At 34.4% G+C, this 18,774-nt stretch overlaps 1 protein-coding gene across 4 annotated transcripts in view; it reads right to left on the bottom strand.

Moving 5' to 3' along the window:
- LOC110023205 (phosphoinositide phosphatase SAC8) overlaps window positions 1-18,055 on the bottom strand; it is a 34,463-nt gene extending 16,408 nt beyond the window's left edge. For all 4 annotated transcript variants that reach the window (XM_020722504.1, XM_020722505.1, XM_020722506.1 and 1 more), the window contains exons 1-9: window positions 17,800-18,055; window positions 13,630-13,704; window positions 6,829-6,950; window positions 6,378-6,469; window positions 6,193-6,250; window positions 5,244-5,300; window positions 5,124-5,157; window positions 4,386-4,466; window positions 4,165-4,271 (exon numbers count right to left, since the gene is read on the bottom strand). In XM_020722504.1, coding sequence (XP_020578163.1) covers window positions 4,165-4,271; window positions 4,386-4,466; window positions 5,124-5,157; window positions 5,244-5,300; window positions 6,193-6,250; window positions 6,378-6,469; window positions 6,829-6,950; window positions 13,630-13,704; window positions 17,800-17,971 — 798 coding nt within the window. In that variant the 5' untranslated portion in view covers window positions 17,972-18,055. The remainder of the gene's footprint in view (window positions 1-4,164; window positions 4,272-4,385; window positions 4,467-5,123; window positions 5,158-5,243; window positions 5,301-6,192; window positions 6,251-6,377; window positions 6,470-6,828; window positions 6,951-13,629; window positions 13,705-17,799) is intronic.
- Window positions 18,056-18,774: the final 719 nt, after the last annotated feature.

Raw genomic sequence — 18,774 nt, 5'->3', positions numbered from 1 at the left:
GGGAAAGAGGGGTTAAAACATGTAGGTTCTTATATTATATGGGAATGTTCCTACAGTTCAAACTCATGATCATCCAATTTTAATAAAAAAAATACTAACAGTTGCACCATACTGCAATAGAAAACCAAATAGAAAACAGAAAGTTGTGTTTAAAAAGGCATTCGAAGTGCATGCCACGAGGTGCCTTGCACCGAGGATCTCAAAATCACCTTGAGACTTGCCTTGTAATCACCAATGAAACTAATGCCTTTTTTATATGAGGTGTACACCTCCAGCCATTATGCTTTGAGAGTTTCAGGCAGTGCCCATTTAGGTTATGTTAAAAAAGTTACATTATACCATATTAAAAGGACAAAGATTATGTATTTACATATCTAAACCCTAAATTTTAACATTTGCACATATAACACCAAAATCTTTAGCATTACATCAAAAATATCATTAATATTAATTTTTCTAAGACAAAATACACTATTTCATGCATAAATTCTGATATGATAATAAAACTAAAATGTTATACAAGTAGATGTCAAAATTCAAGTGTTGGATATGTAAAATTTATAATATTTATGTGGTATGTATATAAATCACCATTATCTTATTCATATAAATTATTGCATTATATTATATTTTTATATAATATAACTGCTATAATATCTCAAAAAGGCCATAAAGTAATTTAAGTATGATTACTTGATTATGCAATTAATTAATTATTTTATTTTTAATTATATAACATATAAGCAATTAACATAAGAAATAAAATGAAAAACGTAATGATTAAGATTTGGAGGATAGAGAAATAATCAGATGAAGATATAAACATAGGATAATTCTTCGGAAGATGATGACAATGACGGCAAAGTCGTCGTGAATCTTAATCCTTATAAAGTATTTTAAAGATGGGCTTGTCTTAAATCTCAACTTTCATTTTATATTAACATTTAAGGTTGAGATTTGTGATTTAGGATTTTATAAAAATAAACTAAAAAAATATATTGATAGCTTATGTCATATGTATGAGTTATGACTAAATTTATGAGGTTTTTTCGATTAATCCACCCTGAATCCTACATCTTGCTCACTAAGACAAAACATCTCCGGTCCAGATGTTGCCTTTATAAAGCTAGAGAGAAGGTAGTGATCCTGAAGCTGTTCGAACATAATGCTATGTGATACTTGCATTTAACAGACCTGTAGTTCAAGGCAGTTGAATTTTCAAGCATACCGCTAGGCTTAGATAAATTTTACACATCCTATGGAATACATGCTTAGGACTGTTTATTGAATCTAGGTTTAATTGAGTCAAGTTTGTTCCTTAATCTTAAGAGTTAGTTGCTATTTTTCTTGATTTTGTTTCTTATTATTTTCTTGGCTGCTTTTTAGGTCTTTTTTCTTGGAAGTTTATTATTAGCTCCAAGTTTAAATATTGTAAGGCTACACAAAAGGTGTGTGGTTCTAATTTTTTCCCTTTAATCTACAGCAATTCAACTTAAGTTTTCTCCTCTTTCTCATTTTCAAGAAACCAACAATTTGGTATCAGAGCTCTCATCTTAAGGGACATGTGCATGAGTTTGAGCGGCAATGGAGATCGAAGCTAGTTTTTCCTCAATTGCTCCACCAGTGTTTGATGGAGACAACTACAGGATCTGGGCTATCCGCACAGAGACGTACATGGAAGTATTGGATCTCTGGGAAGCAGTGGAAGAAGACTATGACATTCCTCTTCTCCCTGAAAAATACCACCGTACCACCGTAGCACAAATTAACCACCGTAGCACAAATTAAAGCACAAAAGGAGAAGAAGACAAATAAGTCCAAGGAAAAAGCTTGCATGTTTGCTGCAATTTACTCCACGATCTTCACTCGTATCATGTCATTGAAAACGCCAAAGGGGATTTGGGATTATCTCAAATCCGAGTATGAAGGAGATGAAAGGAAGGAGATGAATGCAGATGTTAAACTTGGTTCGTGACTTTGAATTGCAAAAGATGAAGGAGACAGAAACCATAAATGAGTGCTCTGACAGACTACTCAACATAGCAAATCGTGTCAAATTATTGGGTTATTCTCTGGAAGATTCAAGGATTGTTCAGAAGATCCTTGTAATAGTGCCTAGAAGATTTGAGGCTACCATCACCACCTTAGAAAACAAGAAGGATCTGTCAAAGATTGCTTTGACAGAACTCTTAAGTGCTTTAGAAGCACAAGAGCAGAGGCGTGTAATGAGGGAAAAAGGAGTCATCGAAGGAGCTCTACCAGTCAAGCATCAAGATGACGAAAAGAATAGGTGGCCCAAGAACAAGAAGTTTCAAGCTACAAGTGAACAAGCTCTGCACCTAAGAACAGAAACAAAATTGAAAATAAAATATTATGAGTAAAAAAAGATTATCCTCCATGTCAACATTGTGGCAAGAAAGATCATCCTCCTTTCAAATGCTGGAGAAGACCAGATGCAAAGTGCAACAAGTGCAGCAAATGCAATCAAATGGGACATGAAGCAGTCATTTGCAAGAATAAAGATCAACAACAAGGAGATGAAACACAAGTAGTAGATCAAGAAGAAGATGACCATCTTTTCATTGCAACTTATTTCACGAGTTATGAAACAAGTGAAAATTGACTTATTGATAGTGGATGCACTAATCATATGACACATGACAAGGAGTTGTTCAAGGAATTAAAGAGCACCGAGTCCAAGAAGATCAGAATTGGGAATGGTGAATATATTGCAGTCAAAGGAAAGGGCACCGTAGTCATTGCAAGTTGTTCAGAAACCAAGTTAATCGCCGATGTTCTCTATGTACTAGATATTGATCAAAACTTGCTCAGTGTTGGTCAATTAATAAAAAATGGATTCAAAGTGTTGTTCATGAAGAAGACCTGTGTGATAGAGGATGCTACGAACCAAAGATGTTTGAAGTTAAGATGGCAGGGAGGAGTTTTTCACTCAATCCAACAAGAACAAATTGAAAGTACTATGAATATTCAATCAGCAATTGAGATGGCTAGGCATGTGAAAGTTGATGCAGGGCTGAGGGAATTAGAACTAGAGTCAACCTTATAAAAAACAACTACATAACTTTTAGAGTTGAAAGCTTGCCTTTTGAGCATGAAAACAAACTCCGAGCCATGTCGCGAATGAATGGAGAATTGAAATATGAAATGGATGAGGCAATAGCGAGCCAATTTGATTCGGAGATGAGGCTGATAAAAGCTACTATAGAAATCACAGAACTGAAAGCAAACCTCTTGGATAAGGAAACACAGCTGTAAAGCATTATGGATGAGAATAAACAACTAAAATCTGAGCTGAGGAGGCTTAGGGTGTAGTCAAATCAATGGAGAAAGACAACTGAAGCAGCTGCAACAGTTCTCACACCAGGGAACAATGACAAAATAGTTGAGAGGACGGACTCTCTTAAATCAGACTACAATTCACTGCTCCCTGGGAAGGGAAGCTGCTAAGCTCCCCTCCCATTTCTCCAACGACTTCGATGATGATTCTCCCAAGAGAAAGAATGGTAAAATGCTGAGGAAAATTTTAATGGATCTCAATCTGAAGCAGAAAGAAAACACTGAAAATTTTGTTGACAATCAAGCTGTCATTTCAATTTCCATTTCCCATAATCCTGTGTTTCATGGGAAAACTAAGCATTTCAACATCAAGTTATTTTTTCTAAGAGAAGTGCAGAAAGAAGAATTAGTGACTCTGGTTCATTGCAAATCTGAAGATCAGTTGTTAGATTTGTTTGCAAAGTCACTTTCAATCAGCAAGTTTGAGTTTCTAAGACAGAAATTTGGTGTTCGCAACTCCTAAAGCAAGGAGGAGTGTTGGAATACATGCTTAGGACTACTTATTGAGTTTAGGTTTAATTGAGTCAAGTTTGTTCCTTAATCTTAAAAGTTAGTTACTATTTTTCTTGATTTTGTTTCTTGTTATTTTCTTGACTGTTTTTAGGTCTTTTTCTTGAAAGTTTATTATTAGCTCCAAGATTAAATATTGTAAGGCTACACAAAAGGTGTGCGGTTCTAATTTTTCCCTTCAATCTACATCAATTCAGCTTAAGTTTTCTCTTCTTTCTCATTTTCAAGAAACCAACACATCCAAACAAAACTTTTGCCAACTGATTTAACCAATTAAGGTGCAAAATATAGAATCACCTGTAAGAATGAGAACTTAAACCCTTCCAATTCTAACAATTGCTCTGTTTCAATAAAGTTAGCTGTATCACCTTCAAGATTGGCTCCTCTCCTCCACATTCTAGTTCCTGAAAAATTTGTTTCAACATTAGAAAAAGATTCAAGCATGAATTAATTGGTATTAAGACTATTAAACTCGGATGCAATGCAACTTCTCTAAAGTAATAATCATAGTAAATTACCGAGACGGCGGTTACATCTTCGTGAGATCAAAGAAATCTTGGCAGGCAAATGTTTGAGAGTGAAGTCGATCGTTCGGAAGCTTAAAATACTGTTAAGGCATACCACAAGTGTGTCCTTAAAGCATCATATGAAGAACAAAAGTGTTATCCATCCTAATATGTACATGTCATGACAAACAACATAGGCATATGGAAGCTAAAGCCAGATTTCTCCAAAAATAGAACAATGCGTATGAAAATACCATGGTTTTAAAAACCTGACCGGACTCATGGATTCGACCGGTTCAACCTTGAGCAGCCATTAGACCGGCTCTGTCCAAACTAAAAACCATTTATGCACAGAACTGTATTAAACTTGTGATAACCAGTGTTGAATCGGCAAACCGACGAACCGGCAAACTTCTCTGATTTTTAAAGAACACGCTTGTTTTAATATTACTAATTAAAATTATTTAATTTTGATCGGATGGTTAAAAAAATATATATTTAAATAAAAAATGGAGAAAATGTTGTCTCCAATTTTTGAATAGTATATTATTCAAAATATTCAAAATTAAAATGTCTTAAATTAAAATATTATTTATTGAACCAATTAAAAAGTATTATTGTATCATTATTATATCATCCGGTTCAACCTCAGTTGAACAATTGAACATTGAACCTGTTTGGCTTTCACAAACTTGGAAAATACATAAAAATAAGTTCTTTCAGATACATAATTTTTCAATGAAAGGATATTTCCTTGTATGATAGGAATGATAAACGCATCAAGCTGCAAAACAATGAAGATCTAAGTTAATATTAATCTTTGCAGTTCAACAATCAATAATATGATTATTATTCAAATAAGATTACAACCTTATGCTCAATAAGATCTTCGAGCAAGGTTTTATTCCAAATATAGCGTGGGTCAGCCTGAAATGTAGAGCAAAACATTAAAAGCAAGTTTCATGCATGAATTCATTAATGTACAGTTCTGGCAAAAAGAAGAAGCCGGGTTCAATTTCTGTAGTTATGCGCAGCAGAGAAATGCAGAAAGGAAAGTAAGACTACCAAGCTTCATTCAGTATTTTCGAGTGCCCATCTTAAAGTAGAATGTAAAAAACTACCAAACTTTTGAAATTTTCAAGTTCAAAGTAAAATAAGCAGTTCTAAAACAAAATACATGCATGATAAGATAGAGATGCTATAAATCTGTAACAAGATAACTTGCATTTTTTTTTTCATAGCACAAAAAATAAAACAATACTTTGAGTCACAAAGTTCAATAGAAAGATTAAAATAGCCAACAAAACATGACAGAAGGTTATTTTAGCTTCAACAATTTTAACCCGCCACTGTGTTTGCAACTTCAAATAAATACAATGTCAGTCATAGTATCCAATCAAGAAGTGCAAGGTGAACATTCATATTTCCTAGGCTATGAGAGATGGGTTGTTTGGGTAAGGGTGCTGAAATATAGTGATAGTGTTTACTTTATTCACGCTCTCAAGTAAAGACAAAAACAAAAAAGGAAAATTTACATACCTAGCACACAATTCTTATGAATTTAAAAATCTTACACCTAAAAGTTCATATTTACATACATGGCACTTTGGTACACATGAAAATGTGTATTTCACTTTTAAAAAGTGATAACAATGCTATTTTGAAGTGATATTACAATTTTGAATGCTATGTGTGTAAATAAAAAAGTTTATCTGTGAGATATGTAAATACATAAAAATTGTGTGCTATGTATGTATATGCCCCAAACAAGAAAAAGGGAAAATAGGACAACAATAGAACCATTTACACAGTAGCTAACCTGTTTCCAAAGGGGTTTGCTAAGTCTCACTTCATCCAACTTGCATGATCTCTGTAAGCTACATAAAAAGGCCCAGATATTTAATTTATCATGCTATTTCCAGGCAAAACTGATGTAATTCCAAAGTTGAAATGAGAGTAATTTGAAGAAAGATACTCCTAAGAAACACATACCGAGAAACTTACTTTAACGTTAGATCTAACTCATAAGAATAATATAAACCAGGTGTTGACTCCACTATCCTCAACAAAGACATGAAGTAACCCTCATCTCTTTTCTGCACAGAGACATGCATAAAAGGTGGAATGAATTTCCTTTTTGGGGCATATATACGTATATACACATTTAACACCTAAACTTTACTTTTATATTTGTACCACCCAAATCTTTCTTATCACATCAAAAATACCACTATTTTAAATTTCAAAAAGTGAAATACTTTATTTCATGCATAGGTAAGGCAGCGTATATGTAAAAATTGAAGTTTAGGTGTGAGATAAAAATTAAGTGGTATGCATCTTCCTTCCTTTTTATACATACAATTGCAGAGTGGAGTGAGTATGAACTCTGAAGAAGAAGATGCACAAGGAATTTATGATAGTTGGAGTAGAACACTACAAATTCAGAACAGTGTACCTCCTGAGAAGTTCTCCAAGCTTTATGGCAGGATAAAAATCTCATGGACTTCGCAGAATAAATTGGGGAGTCAAAATAGGTTCCAATTTCCTCCCGGGAGGTTATAACCAGTATGTATGTTCCTGTATCGAAATGATGAGTTCAATCTAAACAAATTACAGAAAGCCACAGTTAGCTTTACTAAAGAGGGAAAAGCTGGTTCGGTGCCTTTTCCTAAATGCTAAAAAAAATTGGAGAAAATATTCAACAAGTTAATGTTTCATCCAACAATTGTGTTACAGGCACCACAATAATATTAATGAATGCCAGAAAATTATCAAATTAAAGCAAAACTTGGTAATTAATCGCTTTAGCATAGAAAAAAAAGTTTATGACGGCCACTATAATAATCTAAGAAAGTTCTTCAATCTAAATATGGCTATTAATTTCCACCTCTTTATGGAACCACAACGGAGAATCAATAATCGATAGGAAACAAAACAATCGAAGTCAATTGAAAAGATAGACATTTCAAACCCACATGAGAATTTTGCATAAACATTCATGCAATAAAGAACATATCTTAATAAAAAAAGCAGAAAGTCATTCACCCAACAATTAAGCAGAAAGCAAAAAATATGTATTTTTACAGAAAAAAGCAAATATCCCAAAAATTTAATCTAAGTATAATCTTGATGGTTCAAGTAGGTTGTAGGCTGCAGGGGCCGGAGTTGAATGACATCCGTAGGCAAGGGAGGCCGGAGTTGAGAATTGCACAAACTGTGGACCACGTAAGCTATAAGGGCAAGTATGAATGACGTACATAGGCCGCGGGGGTCGGAGTGGGAGCTACACGAACTGTGGGCCATGTAAGCCGCAGGGGCAAGTATGAATGATGTTCATAGGCCGCAGGGTCAGAGTCGGGAGCTGCACGAGCTGTGAACCACGTAGACAGTAGAGGCGAGTATGAATGATGTTTGTAGGCCACGAGGGCCGAAGTCGCGAGTTGCACGAGACACATAGGTCGTAGGGGTGAGTATGAATGACGTCCGTTAGCCACGGGGGCCGAAGTCGTGAGTTGCACGAACTGTGAACCACTTAGGCCGTAGGGGTGAGTATGACTGACGTCCGTAGGCCGCAGGGGCCGGAGTCGGGAAATGCACGTACTTTGGACCATGTAATCCGTAGGAGCAAGTATGGATGACGTCTGTAGGCCGCGGGGGTCGGAGTCGGGAGCTGCACAAACTGTGAACCACGTAGGCAGTAGAGACGAGTATGAATGACGTTTGTAGGTCGCGGGGGCCGGAGTCTGGAGCTGTATGAGCTGTGAACCACGTAGGCCGTAGAGGTGAGAATGACGTCCGTAGGCTAAGGCGGCGAGAGTCGAGAGCTGCATGGGTTGAAGACCACGCTGATCGTTGTTGGCACATGGACCGTAGTGATGAGCTTTTATCCCACAGACGAGAAAGGGTTACTAGATTTTTCAAATTATAACATTGACTGACGGTGTCATGTTGGTGGTGGTCGACGACGGTCGGCAGTGGTCAACTGAGGTTGGCGGTGGTCGACAGCAGTCGACAGTGGTCGACGACAGTTGGCGATGATAATGAGTTACAGCTCCTCAAGACCTCAGGCTCTCTCTCTCTAGATTTCAACTCCCCCCTCATGAGAGGGGTACAGGTCTATTTATAGCGTTAGGGGTGTCATTAATGTTGGAGTATGAACCATTTTTATCGAACGGTCCAGAGAGCTTCCTCCGACCAGACAACATGAGTGTCTTGACGATGTCAGAATTGTGCAATCTTGGGCTCGTTGGATTTGTCTTGTCAAGACGCTCGATTCAATTATAAACTTGTCATCTTCGGCATTCGTTTGACTTTCCAAATGTCCGGAGATCTTCCAAGAGTGATTTAATGACTTAAATTGGGTTTGATTTGACTCGAATTGGACTAGTTTTTATATCATTAGTTTCGTCTCATCAAGTCGGTCAGTTTGACTACAAGTTTGTTGAAATTGGAGCTCTGGATTAATTTTTATCAAGTTTTGAACATCTGTTACTCAAAATATTATCTCGAGATCCGTGTCATGCTTCTATATTCATGTTGGATAATGAAAATATGTTGGCGGCGTATCAATTGGTATTGGTATTCTCCATTGTGTTCAAATTAGCCACAACTAGAGATCTAATTGTGGCAAATAAATTGTGATTACAATAATATCATTGGGTGGTATGCATGTCAAATCCACTTAAAATAACCAACAAGTCAAAAAGCAGATAAGATATAAAAGCCACAAGCCAAGTTTTTAAAAAAAAAACAAGATAAAACCTTAAAAGCCTTTAATTTTAATCTAATAGAATGTCAATAACAATCATGAATGGCCCAAAGATTCCATCCATACTAGACTCGGAGATCCAATTGTTCAAATTTGTGTCAAATTAGAAAATCCTTCGCTTTGATTGGAGTTACAAAGTTGAAATACAATCATTAAAGATATTTATTGATCAAAATTAAAATATTCAAGACAAATTCTTTGAAATTTGATGCCACCTAGAAGTGCTCATAGGAAAAAAAAAAATCTCAAAACCAAGAATATAATGAGGAGCTGGACATAATGTGTACCCAATATACTTTTATTTAATAGGAACTATATAACTGCACCTTCAAAGTAGGCATAACAATGATCTAGAGTTCATAGATGGTGTATGAAATTCGATACAAGGGGTTGGGAATGTTTATAGAATAAAGAAAAGGAGAAATATAAGAATTAACTAGGATTCAGAAGAGGGAAGCGGTGATGGCAACTGTCGTAGAAAAAAAATAAAGAAAAAGGGATCGGCGACTTGGTCGGTGGTAGACAAAGCTTAGGACCTTCCACCGCCTCCTCTCAATAAAGATGAGGGATCACTTCATGAACGCAAAGGAGTATATATCCCTTAGAAAAGCAGACATCCAAAAAGAAAAAAAAAACTCCAAATTGCATAAAATCAAGCAAAAGGTGTTCTTAGAAGTCTCCACACATGATAGATATACTAAGATATGGACTCCGAAAATTCACAACCGCTCCCCACGACAACTCTCTGCATTTATGTTTTTTATTTTATTTTATTTTTTATTTTTTTTTTTTTTTGAGAGAGAGCTTTGGAAATTCAAATTTTCAGAAGACATATTAGATTCTAGTTAATACACTGCCCGGAGATTTTGACTTCATTAATGAGAACTTTTTTATCTGGGATTCGAGGTTTCTCATAGGTGCGAGCCCTTATTGTTAATTACCCCTCCTGATAAGAGAGAGCACTTTCGATTAAAGCTAGTCATTAAGAATTGATATTTAACATATAATAGCAGCAGACTTAGGATTTTAAATTGTAAAATTTATCACTGGAGGCTTAAAGCAGATGGTGGGGGAATGGCCAAATCTCGTGATTTTGTTATCCCAAGCCATCGTGGTCCCTGATCTACTTAATCAAAGAAAGCAATCGACCCAACCTGACAGAAGAATTCTAGTCAGCAGCTATGGGTTGCGTCGTCCAAGATATCCTTGTAGATCTGAGATAGATGTTTGTCTAAGGGAACAAATTTATGTCGATCTTTACTAATAGAAGGTTTTGTTTCAATCAATTGTAACATTATGATTCACAACTCAAATGAAAAAAAAGTCATTGGGGAACATGCAGGATGTGGTCATGATCATAATATAATGGTATCATTTGACGACACCCGAAACAACCACTCGGTCGGAGAGCTCTAGTTGTAACCGCTATTTTGTGGTATCATTTGACAGTAGAACCATGCGAACAGGGAACTTGGGCCACATCCTTACTAGCATAAAATTACTTTGATTGTGAATATAGGGATACACTTCATATGATGTTAGCTCTTTGTGAGTTGAAATCAATCAAAAATTTTTCACCCTTGACAAACTGTTGCGAATGGTCGATAGATTTTGTTTTTATTTTTTAAGTGATTGAATTTTATTTACATATTAGTTGGTTATTTTGAAAATTTTGATTTTAAAGATTAACACCTCTGGTTGAAATCTTCAACCAACACGGTCATCATCGGGAATTTAAACATTTTAAACATTTATATTTAAAGGAGGCAGTTAATTTCATCATTTTAGGGTATAAATCTTATCGACTCCTGTCTTTACAAGGGGGAGAATCGAATTAGTTGATTTGGACTTGTAAATCATTATCATTAGAATTGGGGCGTTTACTTAAAAATTACTAGACTCGCTAACTTCAACCCTTACGAGGAAGAGAATCGAACTAATTAGGTGGGACTTATAACCATATCTTATAGATAAGGCGGCCCGATTAGCCCGTATAGCATTCTCAAATCTAAGTATTTGAACATCCAATACATTGGTCCGAGCACACGCGAGCATGGCATTTAAATTTATGTATTTGAGCTATTTTAGATGAAGAATTTGGTGACTTAATGCTATTATATGGTTTCAAACATGAATTAAATCAAAGGTCTTAAGAGAATGCATCTGAAAGCTTTGATTAAAACTTCATATAGTTATATTGAAATTGAATATTATCTTAAGACTTGATAAAGTGATTAAACCATTTACACATCTTGAAACTTGGTGTGAATGATTGCACATAAATTTTCATTTCAAGTATTTTATAGTCTTCTATTCGCTAGTAGATGTATTGCGAATTCGGTGATGGGATGTTAAAATTTCTAAAGGGTTTCGCTTTTGAATTATTTTTTGTCCTCTAAGAGCTTAAGTCCAAAAAAGTCAATTTTAAAATATTTTGAGCTTAAATTTTAAAATACATATTTTAATATTTTAAGTCTTGAAAGTTTATATTTTAACAGCCCAAAACTATAAAATTTTTAAAACCCTAAGAGCCTAAATATTCAAGAGCCCAGGTCCCCAAAATTTTGAAGTCGTAAGAGCCTAAATTTTGAAAGCTCAAATTTAAAATTCATTTTAAAATTAAAGTGAGTGATGTTTTATTTTATTTTATTTTAAAAGTTCAGAATATCAAATGATTACAAGTCCAAATTCACCAGAAATTCCGGCAACCTCCCGACATCAACCCCCATTAGGGGGCACGAGAGAGTGTCAATCTTCTCAGTTATCTCAAAAGAAATGTTGGTCAGTGTCGTAAAACACTGCGACTGAGAAGCAAAATCAAAGTTTTCAACTCGCGATCTCAAAAAAAGCAACGGGGAATTAAAAAAAAAACATTTAACCTGCGATCTCAAAAGATACAACGGTCCTTTAGTGTACCTGCAAAGAGGGTTAGATTGCAAACATAGAGCTCCCCGATTTTAAAAATAATTCTCTATACGAATTCACAATTTTTCAGCCTAACGAGTACTGTATTCTCCTTGAATGAATTTCTTTTGAAAAAGTTTTCCCAATTGCTCCACCTTTATACCTACAGAAAATCATGAAACCCCAATTTTAAAAGAATTCTCCAAATGAGTTTGTGGTTTTCCCCGCCTGATGGGTATTGTGCCCTCCTCGAATGGAGGTTTTTTTCAAAAACTTCCCATTGCCCCAATGTTACACTTACTTTCCTCTTATTATTACAATACACAACAATATTCATAAAGAAAACTAAAATCAGCCTATATATTTAGACTGATAACATAGTAATTATAAGAGGAAAGTAAGTATAATTTTTTAATTATTACAGAAAAAATAAGAAAATATTCTAATTATTATATTTTTATTAATTATTTAGACTGATAACATAATAATTAACATTCACTTTCAAATCAGCCTATCTAAACCTTTTTAGCAATCAACATAAAAAAACATCTTAATTAATAATTTACTAATTGATATAGTTAATTACAATTTTTATTCACTAAATAAATTTAGAAATTAATTAACCCATACGAAGAAAAACAGATAAACAATGATTGAGAAGTGATAAGCAATTGTCATTTAACTAGAAAAAACGTATTTTGGGTATATTATCAAAAATTACTTAAATCAACTCCTCTAACTCCAAAATAAGCTAAAGCTTATTTGTTGAAGAAATTCCTCCTCTCACTTTCTTACTTCTCTTCCCATTTTAAACTCTCAATCATAAAAAAATAAAAAAAGACGAATTTTTGTAATTCTTTTTTTATTTCATCTTCAAATTTAAACTCCTGTCAGAGCATTATTATTTATCAAATAGATGAATGAGTTCTGCAAAAGAATTTCCCGTGATTGTAAAGCCACAAGGATGTAAGCATACAATGTATAGCTTCCCATCACACATTTCCCATTAAAAAACAAAACTGTTGCATAAAATTTCTTTTAAAAAAATGCAAAAGAACACATTGCCAAATTGAGTTCACACGCAAAGGTAACACATTGCGACTTTTATTTTGACATATCACAATAAGAGAGGAGGGAAACCTTGTGAAGTGGGCATTAAGTTTAGGAAATAAGTGGTAGAATGTGCCCATTAAAGAAGCACTATAAGCATAATAACAACAGCACGTACTTTTGATAAAGGGGCATTTACATACATACCACCCAATTCCTATGTATTTACATATCTAACACATAAACTTTACTTTCTTCATTTAAATCACCAAACTATTTCATGTCACATAGAAATTTCCACTACTTTCCCATGACACCTTTTCATCCATAAGTAAGGTGACATATATATAAAAAATAAAGTTTAGGTGTTAGATAAATCGTTTCATAGGAATTGAGCGAATGTACGTAAATCTTCGTTCAATAAAATATCTATAAAAGGATGTCATCTATCACAACTTGTTGAAGCATACATAAGATATTGCAATTTACTTGACATGAAATGCAGCAATTTAACGAGACCCGCATAAGGATTACCCGATATCAATCTTAGAATTCCAACCACACCAAAAATCTGTGAAACTTTAGAAGGACTTTCAGATATAGCATCCCCTGCAAAGAAAAATGAATAAGAAAGTGTGATTAAATTCAATTGGCATCAACTCTAGTTCCTATAGTTATTCAAAACTGCATCTTTTTTATATTATACAACTCAATGCGAATCACTTATGCCATGTTTCACCATTTAAGCCAAAGTATTTAATCACTTGACAAACTTTATAAAATTATCAGCATTATCGTAGCATAGTTGCACAAAGCATTCCATCCCCAGAGAGAGAAAGGAAAAGAAAAAAATATAAATGTGCAGAAAAAAGAAAGCATACATTTTCTTTTCATCATGTTGGGAACTTTAAGAAAGAAGAAAATTATTCTTGTTGAAAGTTGAAAGACAAGAAAGAAAATAAAATTTTATAGCTAATTTGGCATATACATTATCATTGAAATAAAGATAGGATATGATTCATTTATTAAAAGTGTTAGGGTGTAAATGAGCCAAGCGGACTGGTAAGCCGACTCAGGCTTCAGTTCAACAAATGGAACTTGAGTTGAGCTTGATGAGCTAACAAGCCAAGCTCAAGTCAACCCCGACTCGGCTTGTTAGATTGTGAGCTGACTCATTTAAGAAAATATTAATGTAAAATATACTCAAAAAATATTAATTTTCAAGACTTTATTTTTAAATTATTAAAAATATTTTAAAAAAATATTTATATTTTATATCATATGATTTCTTATTATTTATCTTTTAATTGCTTATTTTATTTGTCATTTAATTATAGTTGCAGATTAAATTAATATTGTTCTCTCTCTTTTATAATAAACAAGTTGGCTCGTGAGCTCACTTTAACTCATAAACTTAAGCTCGAGCTCGAGCTCAAAATTGAGTAATTAATCGAGCTCGAGCCAAGCTTAAGCTCAAGCCAAGGGTGGCATGAGCTCTTGACTCGACTCATTTACACCACTAGTTTGTGTCTCATCAAAAATTTAAAAAAATTATTTGTTCATAGCAGTTGTGGCATTTTACAATAATGGCTGTCAAGTTATTGCAGTAAAAGCAAATTTTGTAAGGGCTGTTGTGATTATAAACAATTTCTTTTTTTAAAATATTGAATAACAACTTTCATATAACTACGAAATACTAGTTGATCTAATTATGAAAAGTAGCTTCCAACCACAAAGCTTTGAATAGAAACAAAAAAATAGTAGCCAGATGAAAGTGTGGCAGTGATTTGAAAAGCAAAGCAATGCAGAAGCTACCTCAAATAGAACCTTAAATGATTCCCTTCTCTCAACATTCTGCACTTTTGGGAGAGAAGCAAAATCATGAATATAAGGTTTTTCTCTCTTTTCTTCTAAAACTCTCAATCAAAAGAAAAAAAAAAATCATCTTTCTTTCTTTTTTTTTTTTTTGTTTTTAGTTTTTACCTTTTCTCTTGAACTCTTGAAATTCAAAATTTCAATCAAAATGTAAAACTCTTACTGAAGATTGAGAAGGAAAAAACCAATATTTCCTGTTGTTTTTTTATCAGGAATTTTACGAGAGAAAAAAATTACTTATAAGAGAGAAAAAATCATCCTCCAATCCAAAACCTTGTCATATGACAATCTGTGAGTACAAATCAATGTCATTAATCAAACAAGTGCAATTGATCAGAAGTTGAATGATAGCGAGGACCACAAAACAGAACCTTTCCATTAACATCTTGTCAGCAAACACAGTGCGCAGAGGGGGCTTGTGTTGAAAAATCAGCACCGAGCTCCACCACTTTCACCATGCAAAGAGGAACTGAGCTAAAATCTTAGCATTTAAAACCATTATTGTCATCTCGCTACCAAAGAACGAGCATAGAATGGGGTCTAAGTTGAATGGTCTTCACCTAGGCCCACCACTGACTAAAATACCAACAAATAGCTCATGGTGGGAGGTAAAATAGAAATTTTGCCAATTGAGATAGTCACTATAACCCTACACTGAACAAAGTGCAAAGGAGTCTGAGCTGAAATATTAATATCGAGATCACCATTTCCATCTTGCCGTAAAATGAAGGGTGTGTGGGTAGGTGCTAAGCTGAAAAGTTAGCGAACAAGCTCACCCTTGTTGCTTGCATGCCAAACAAAGAGCTAGAGCCTTAGTTTAAAATCCAGCACCTAATATCAATATTGTCACCTTATCAACAAAAAATAAAATAAAAGTCTTATTTGATAATCTAATCTAAAAGCTCTGCATAATTATAGTATATATACTTCCAACACTCATAGCCTGAGTGTTAACTTTTTAGACTTACAATGCATATGATGGGAAAGGGGTATTTATAAAACCCATGAACCATTTTATCTACTCATAAAAAGCGGTTGATATACAACCACCTAACAAGAGGTGGCTACTTCAAAAATTGTCACTAAGAGACCTCTGATAGGTGGTGCCCCTTTATCTCCTATTAGGCACTCAACCCTAGCCTCATGCAACACATGATGCACACAAGGCCTTAGCATGCCAAGAATTTCTATGTCATGATAGGCTCGCAAATTGTGTCACTAGTTGATTTTAGTTATCGAGGTTTTATTGCTACAGGTAAAGAAATAAAATCAATTTTGAAACCATAATCTAACTAAGATCATCAATGGTCATATGAACTTTTAAGATGATCATTAACTTGTGCCCAATTTTGATGGATAAAAGAAAAAAACAAAAAGTCAGCTTCATAAATATTCTGGGTTAGACTTCAAGATCCTCAAATATTAGTACCTATGAGAATGGTGTAATCAAAATTTGACGAAAAAGAGAAACAATTGGGACAATTCAAACACACTCGGTCCCAATCCAAAGAAGATGTCAAGTACGACCATGTTGACATCATGAAAGCAATCGCGGTCGAAAGTTAAAAAATCAATCTATGGTTTAAAAAAACATCAATCGAGCTATCAACATCTTTAAAATAAAGATGCAATTGACTAAGCATTGATATAAATTAAATTCAAGTGCTTTTGAAATTTTCACGACATAATCAAAATATTTGGGGCTCAGAAGATCTTTATTCAACCATGGTCCTTCTAGCTACTATAATGCTTGATTGCATTGATATTGTGCTGCCAACAAGTCAAACTAAATGAAATATACTTTCATTGGCATCAAAATTGGGGTAAATTAGGCCATTCAATTCATATTACCATTAATGCCAATCTTGTAGACATCCATGTGAATCAAAACAATCAATTCAAATCTTCATCAACATTAACCTTGAAACATAGGGATTCCATTGATCCCTTCATTGTCAATAAGGTGATGATGATCTAACATAAATCTTTATAGTGACATGACATAGTTCTCCATCCCTTCATCAGTCAGAAAAATATAATGCCCTCGATCAACAAACATTTTGATTTCATCCCGAATATCAAAAGTGACATAGCAAATCTCAGCGAGACATGAAAATGTCCTTCAGCTAAACTCCTATAAATACCATTTGAAAGGAAGATTATTGGACTTACTCTAACTCTTTAAACCCAAAGTGAATTTTTTGTTGATTATTTTCAACCCTTACTCACCTTCAAGCTAATAACTGACATCAAAATGTCTTCCTGATAACAAAATCTTCAGATTAGCCAAATAACCTTCTGTCTGAATTGATTTTGTGCAGAACACGGCATCAGAACATCCATCCGCCGAAATTTTACTAATATATAAGACCTTTTGCCGCCAAGCAACAAAATCTTTATAAAGATCTGCCAATACAAGTAGGACTTGAAGCAAAAAGCCGATCAAGATCAGAAATTGTTTCAAACGAAGGCCTGGTCAATCAAGCATGCGCTTAAACCCTCATATTGATTTTCCGAAAGATAACCAAAGCTCAAGAGTTAAACGACATGTCATGAATGACAAGTCTATCTAGAATACTGTAAGAACAGGCTAATTAAGAAACTCAAAAGGAGAAGACGACAAAAATTAATAAAAATAAAGAAAAATACAGTATGGATTCTGTGTAACTCCTCCAAAAACGAACGGCAAGTTCAGAAACTCGAAAAAAAAATATTTGTGCTTCAGCTAACGGGATCTACAAGAAAAAACGTCAGGAGGAAACATATGAAGGGATCGATTATCCTGAACAATCTGGATTAGGAGGAGGGATGAGTGGGGAAGGAACCAACCAGTGAGCGACTTGATACCGCCGTCCGAGCGGCTGACGGCGAAGGCTTGATCTGGCAAGCTGGGATCGAGAGATCGGATCACGTACTTATCGGGAAATTCTCGGAGCTCGAGTTCCCGGCAGCAGAAGCCCTGCTGCAGCCCAACCTCGCCGCTACCTTCCCCGCCCTTCATTATTTCGTCTCGGCAATCCAATTCTGACGAACACACTCGTTCACGAGGTGGAAGCCTCCCCTTCGGTTTTCAACGGAACAAGAAATTTTGTTTAGGAACTGTTTTTTATTATTTTTTTTATTTTTTGTTTTTTTAAAATATTTTGTATTATAAAATTATTATTATTATTATTATTATTATTATTATTATTTAGTGTGATGGTTGCTAGAAAATTATTGTCTGTCTTTTTAAATTAAAATAAATTTGTAAGAACAACCACAATTTTGTGAAAAACAGCACTTGTTTCACAGTTGCTTGTTGAACAACTGCAGTTGCTTGTTCAACAACTGCAGCTACCCCAAACAAAACCTAAAGAAATAAATTTTGTAAAGTTAGATATGTTTAGTTATTTAATTTTTAGAAGAAACATTTAGATATTTATCACTCAGTTCCTATATGTTTACATATTTAATACTTCAATATGTAGCAATATAAATTACTTTCTCTTGTTTTCGCGTGCTTTTATTGTTAAATCTCATAAATCCAAGGTTTAAGACAAATGAAGTAAGAATTGGATTTAACGGTTTAGTTGAGGTAGTTGCAATTGTTTGAAGAAACAACTGTGGAGCTGCTAAAGGAGAAATTGTTGTTAAAAAGCTGTGGAGGTTTTTTTTTTTTTTGTGAAAAAGTCAGATCGTAGCTTCCAAGCAGCCGCTGCAGGTAGTTAGATCTGGTGGGAAAACGAACCTTTCGGCTGTAATTTTTTGAAAATGCAGAGAAAATATAATTTTGTCAAATAAAAAAACTGCAGTTAGGCACTACAC

Source organism: Phalaenopsis equestris, unplaced genomic scaffold (genome assembly GCF_001263595.1).
Source record: "Phalaenopsis equestris unplaced genomic scaffold, ASM126359v1 Scaffold000223, whole genome shotgun sequence".
NCBI lineage: Eukaryota > Viridiplantae > Streptophyta > Magnoliopsida > Asparagales > Orchidaceae > Phalaenopsis > Phalaenopsis equestris.
This window is presented reverse-complemented; position numbering and strand designations above follow the sequence as displayed.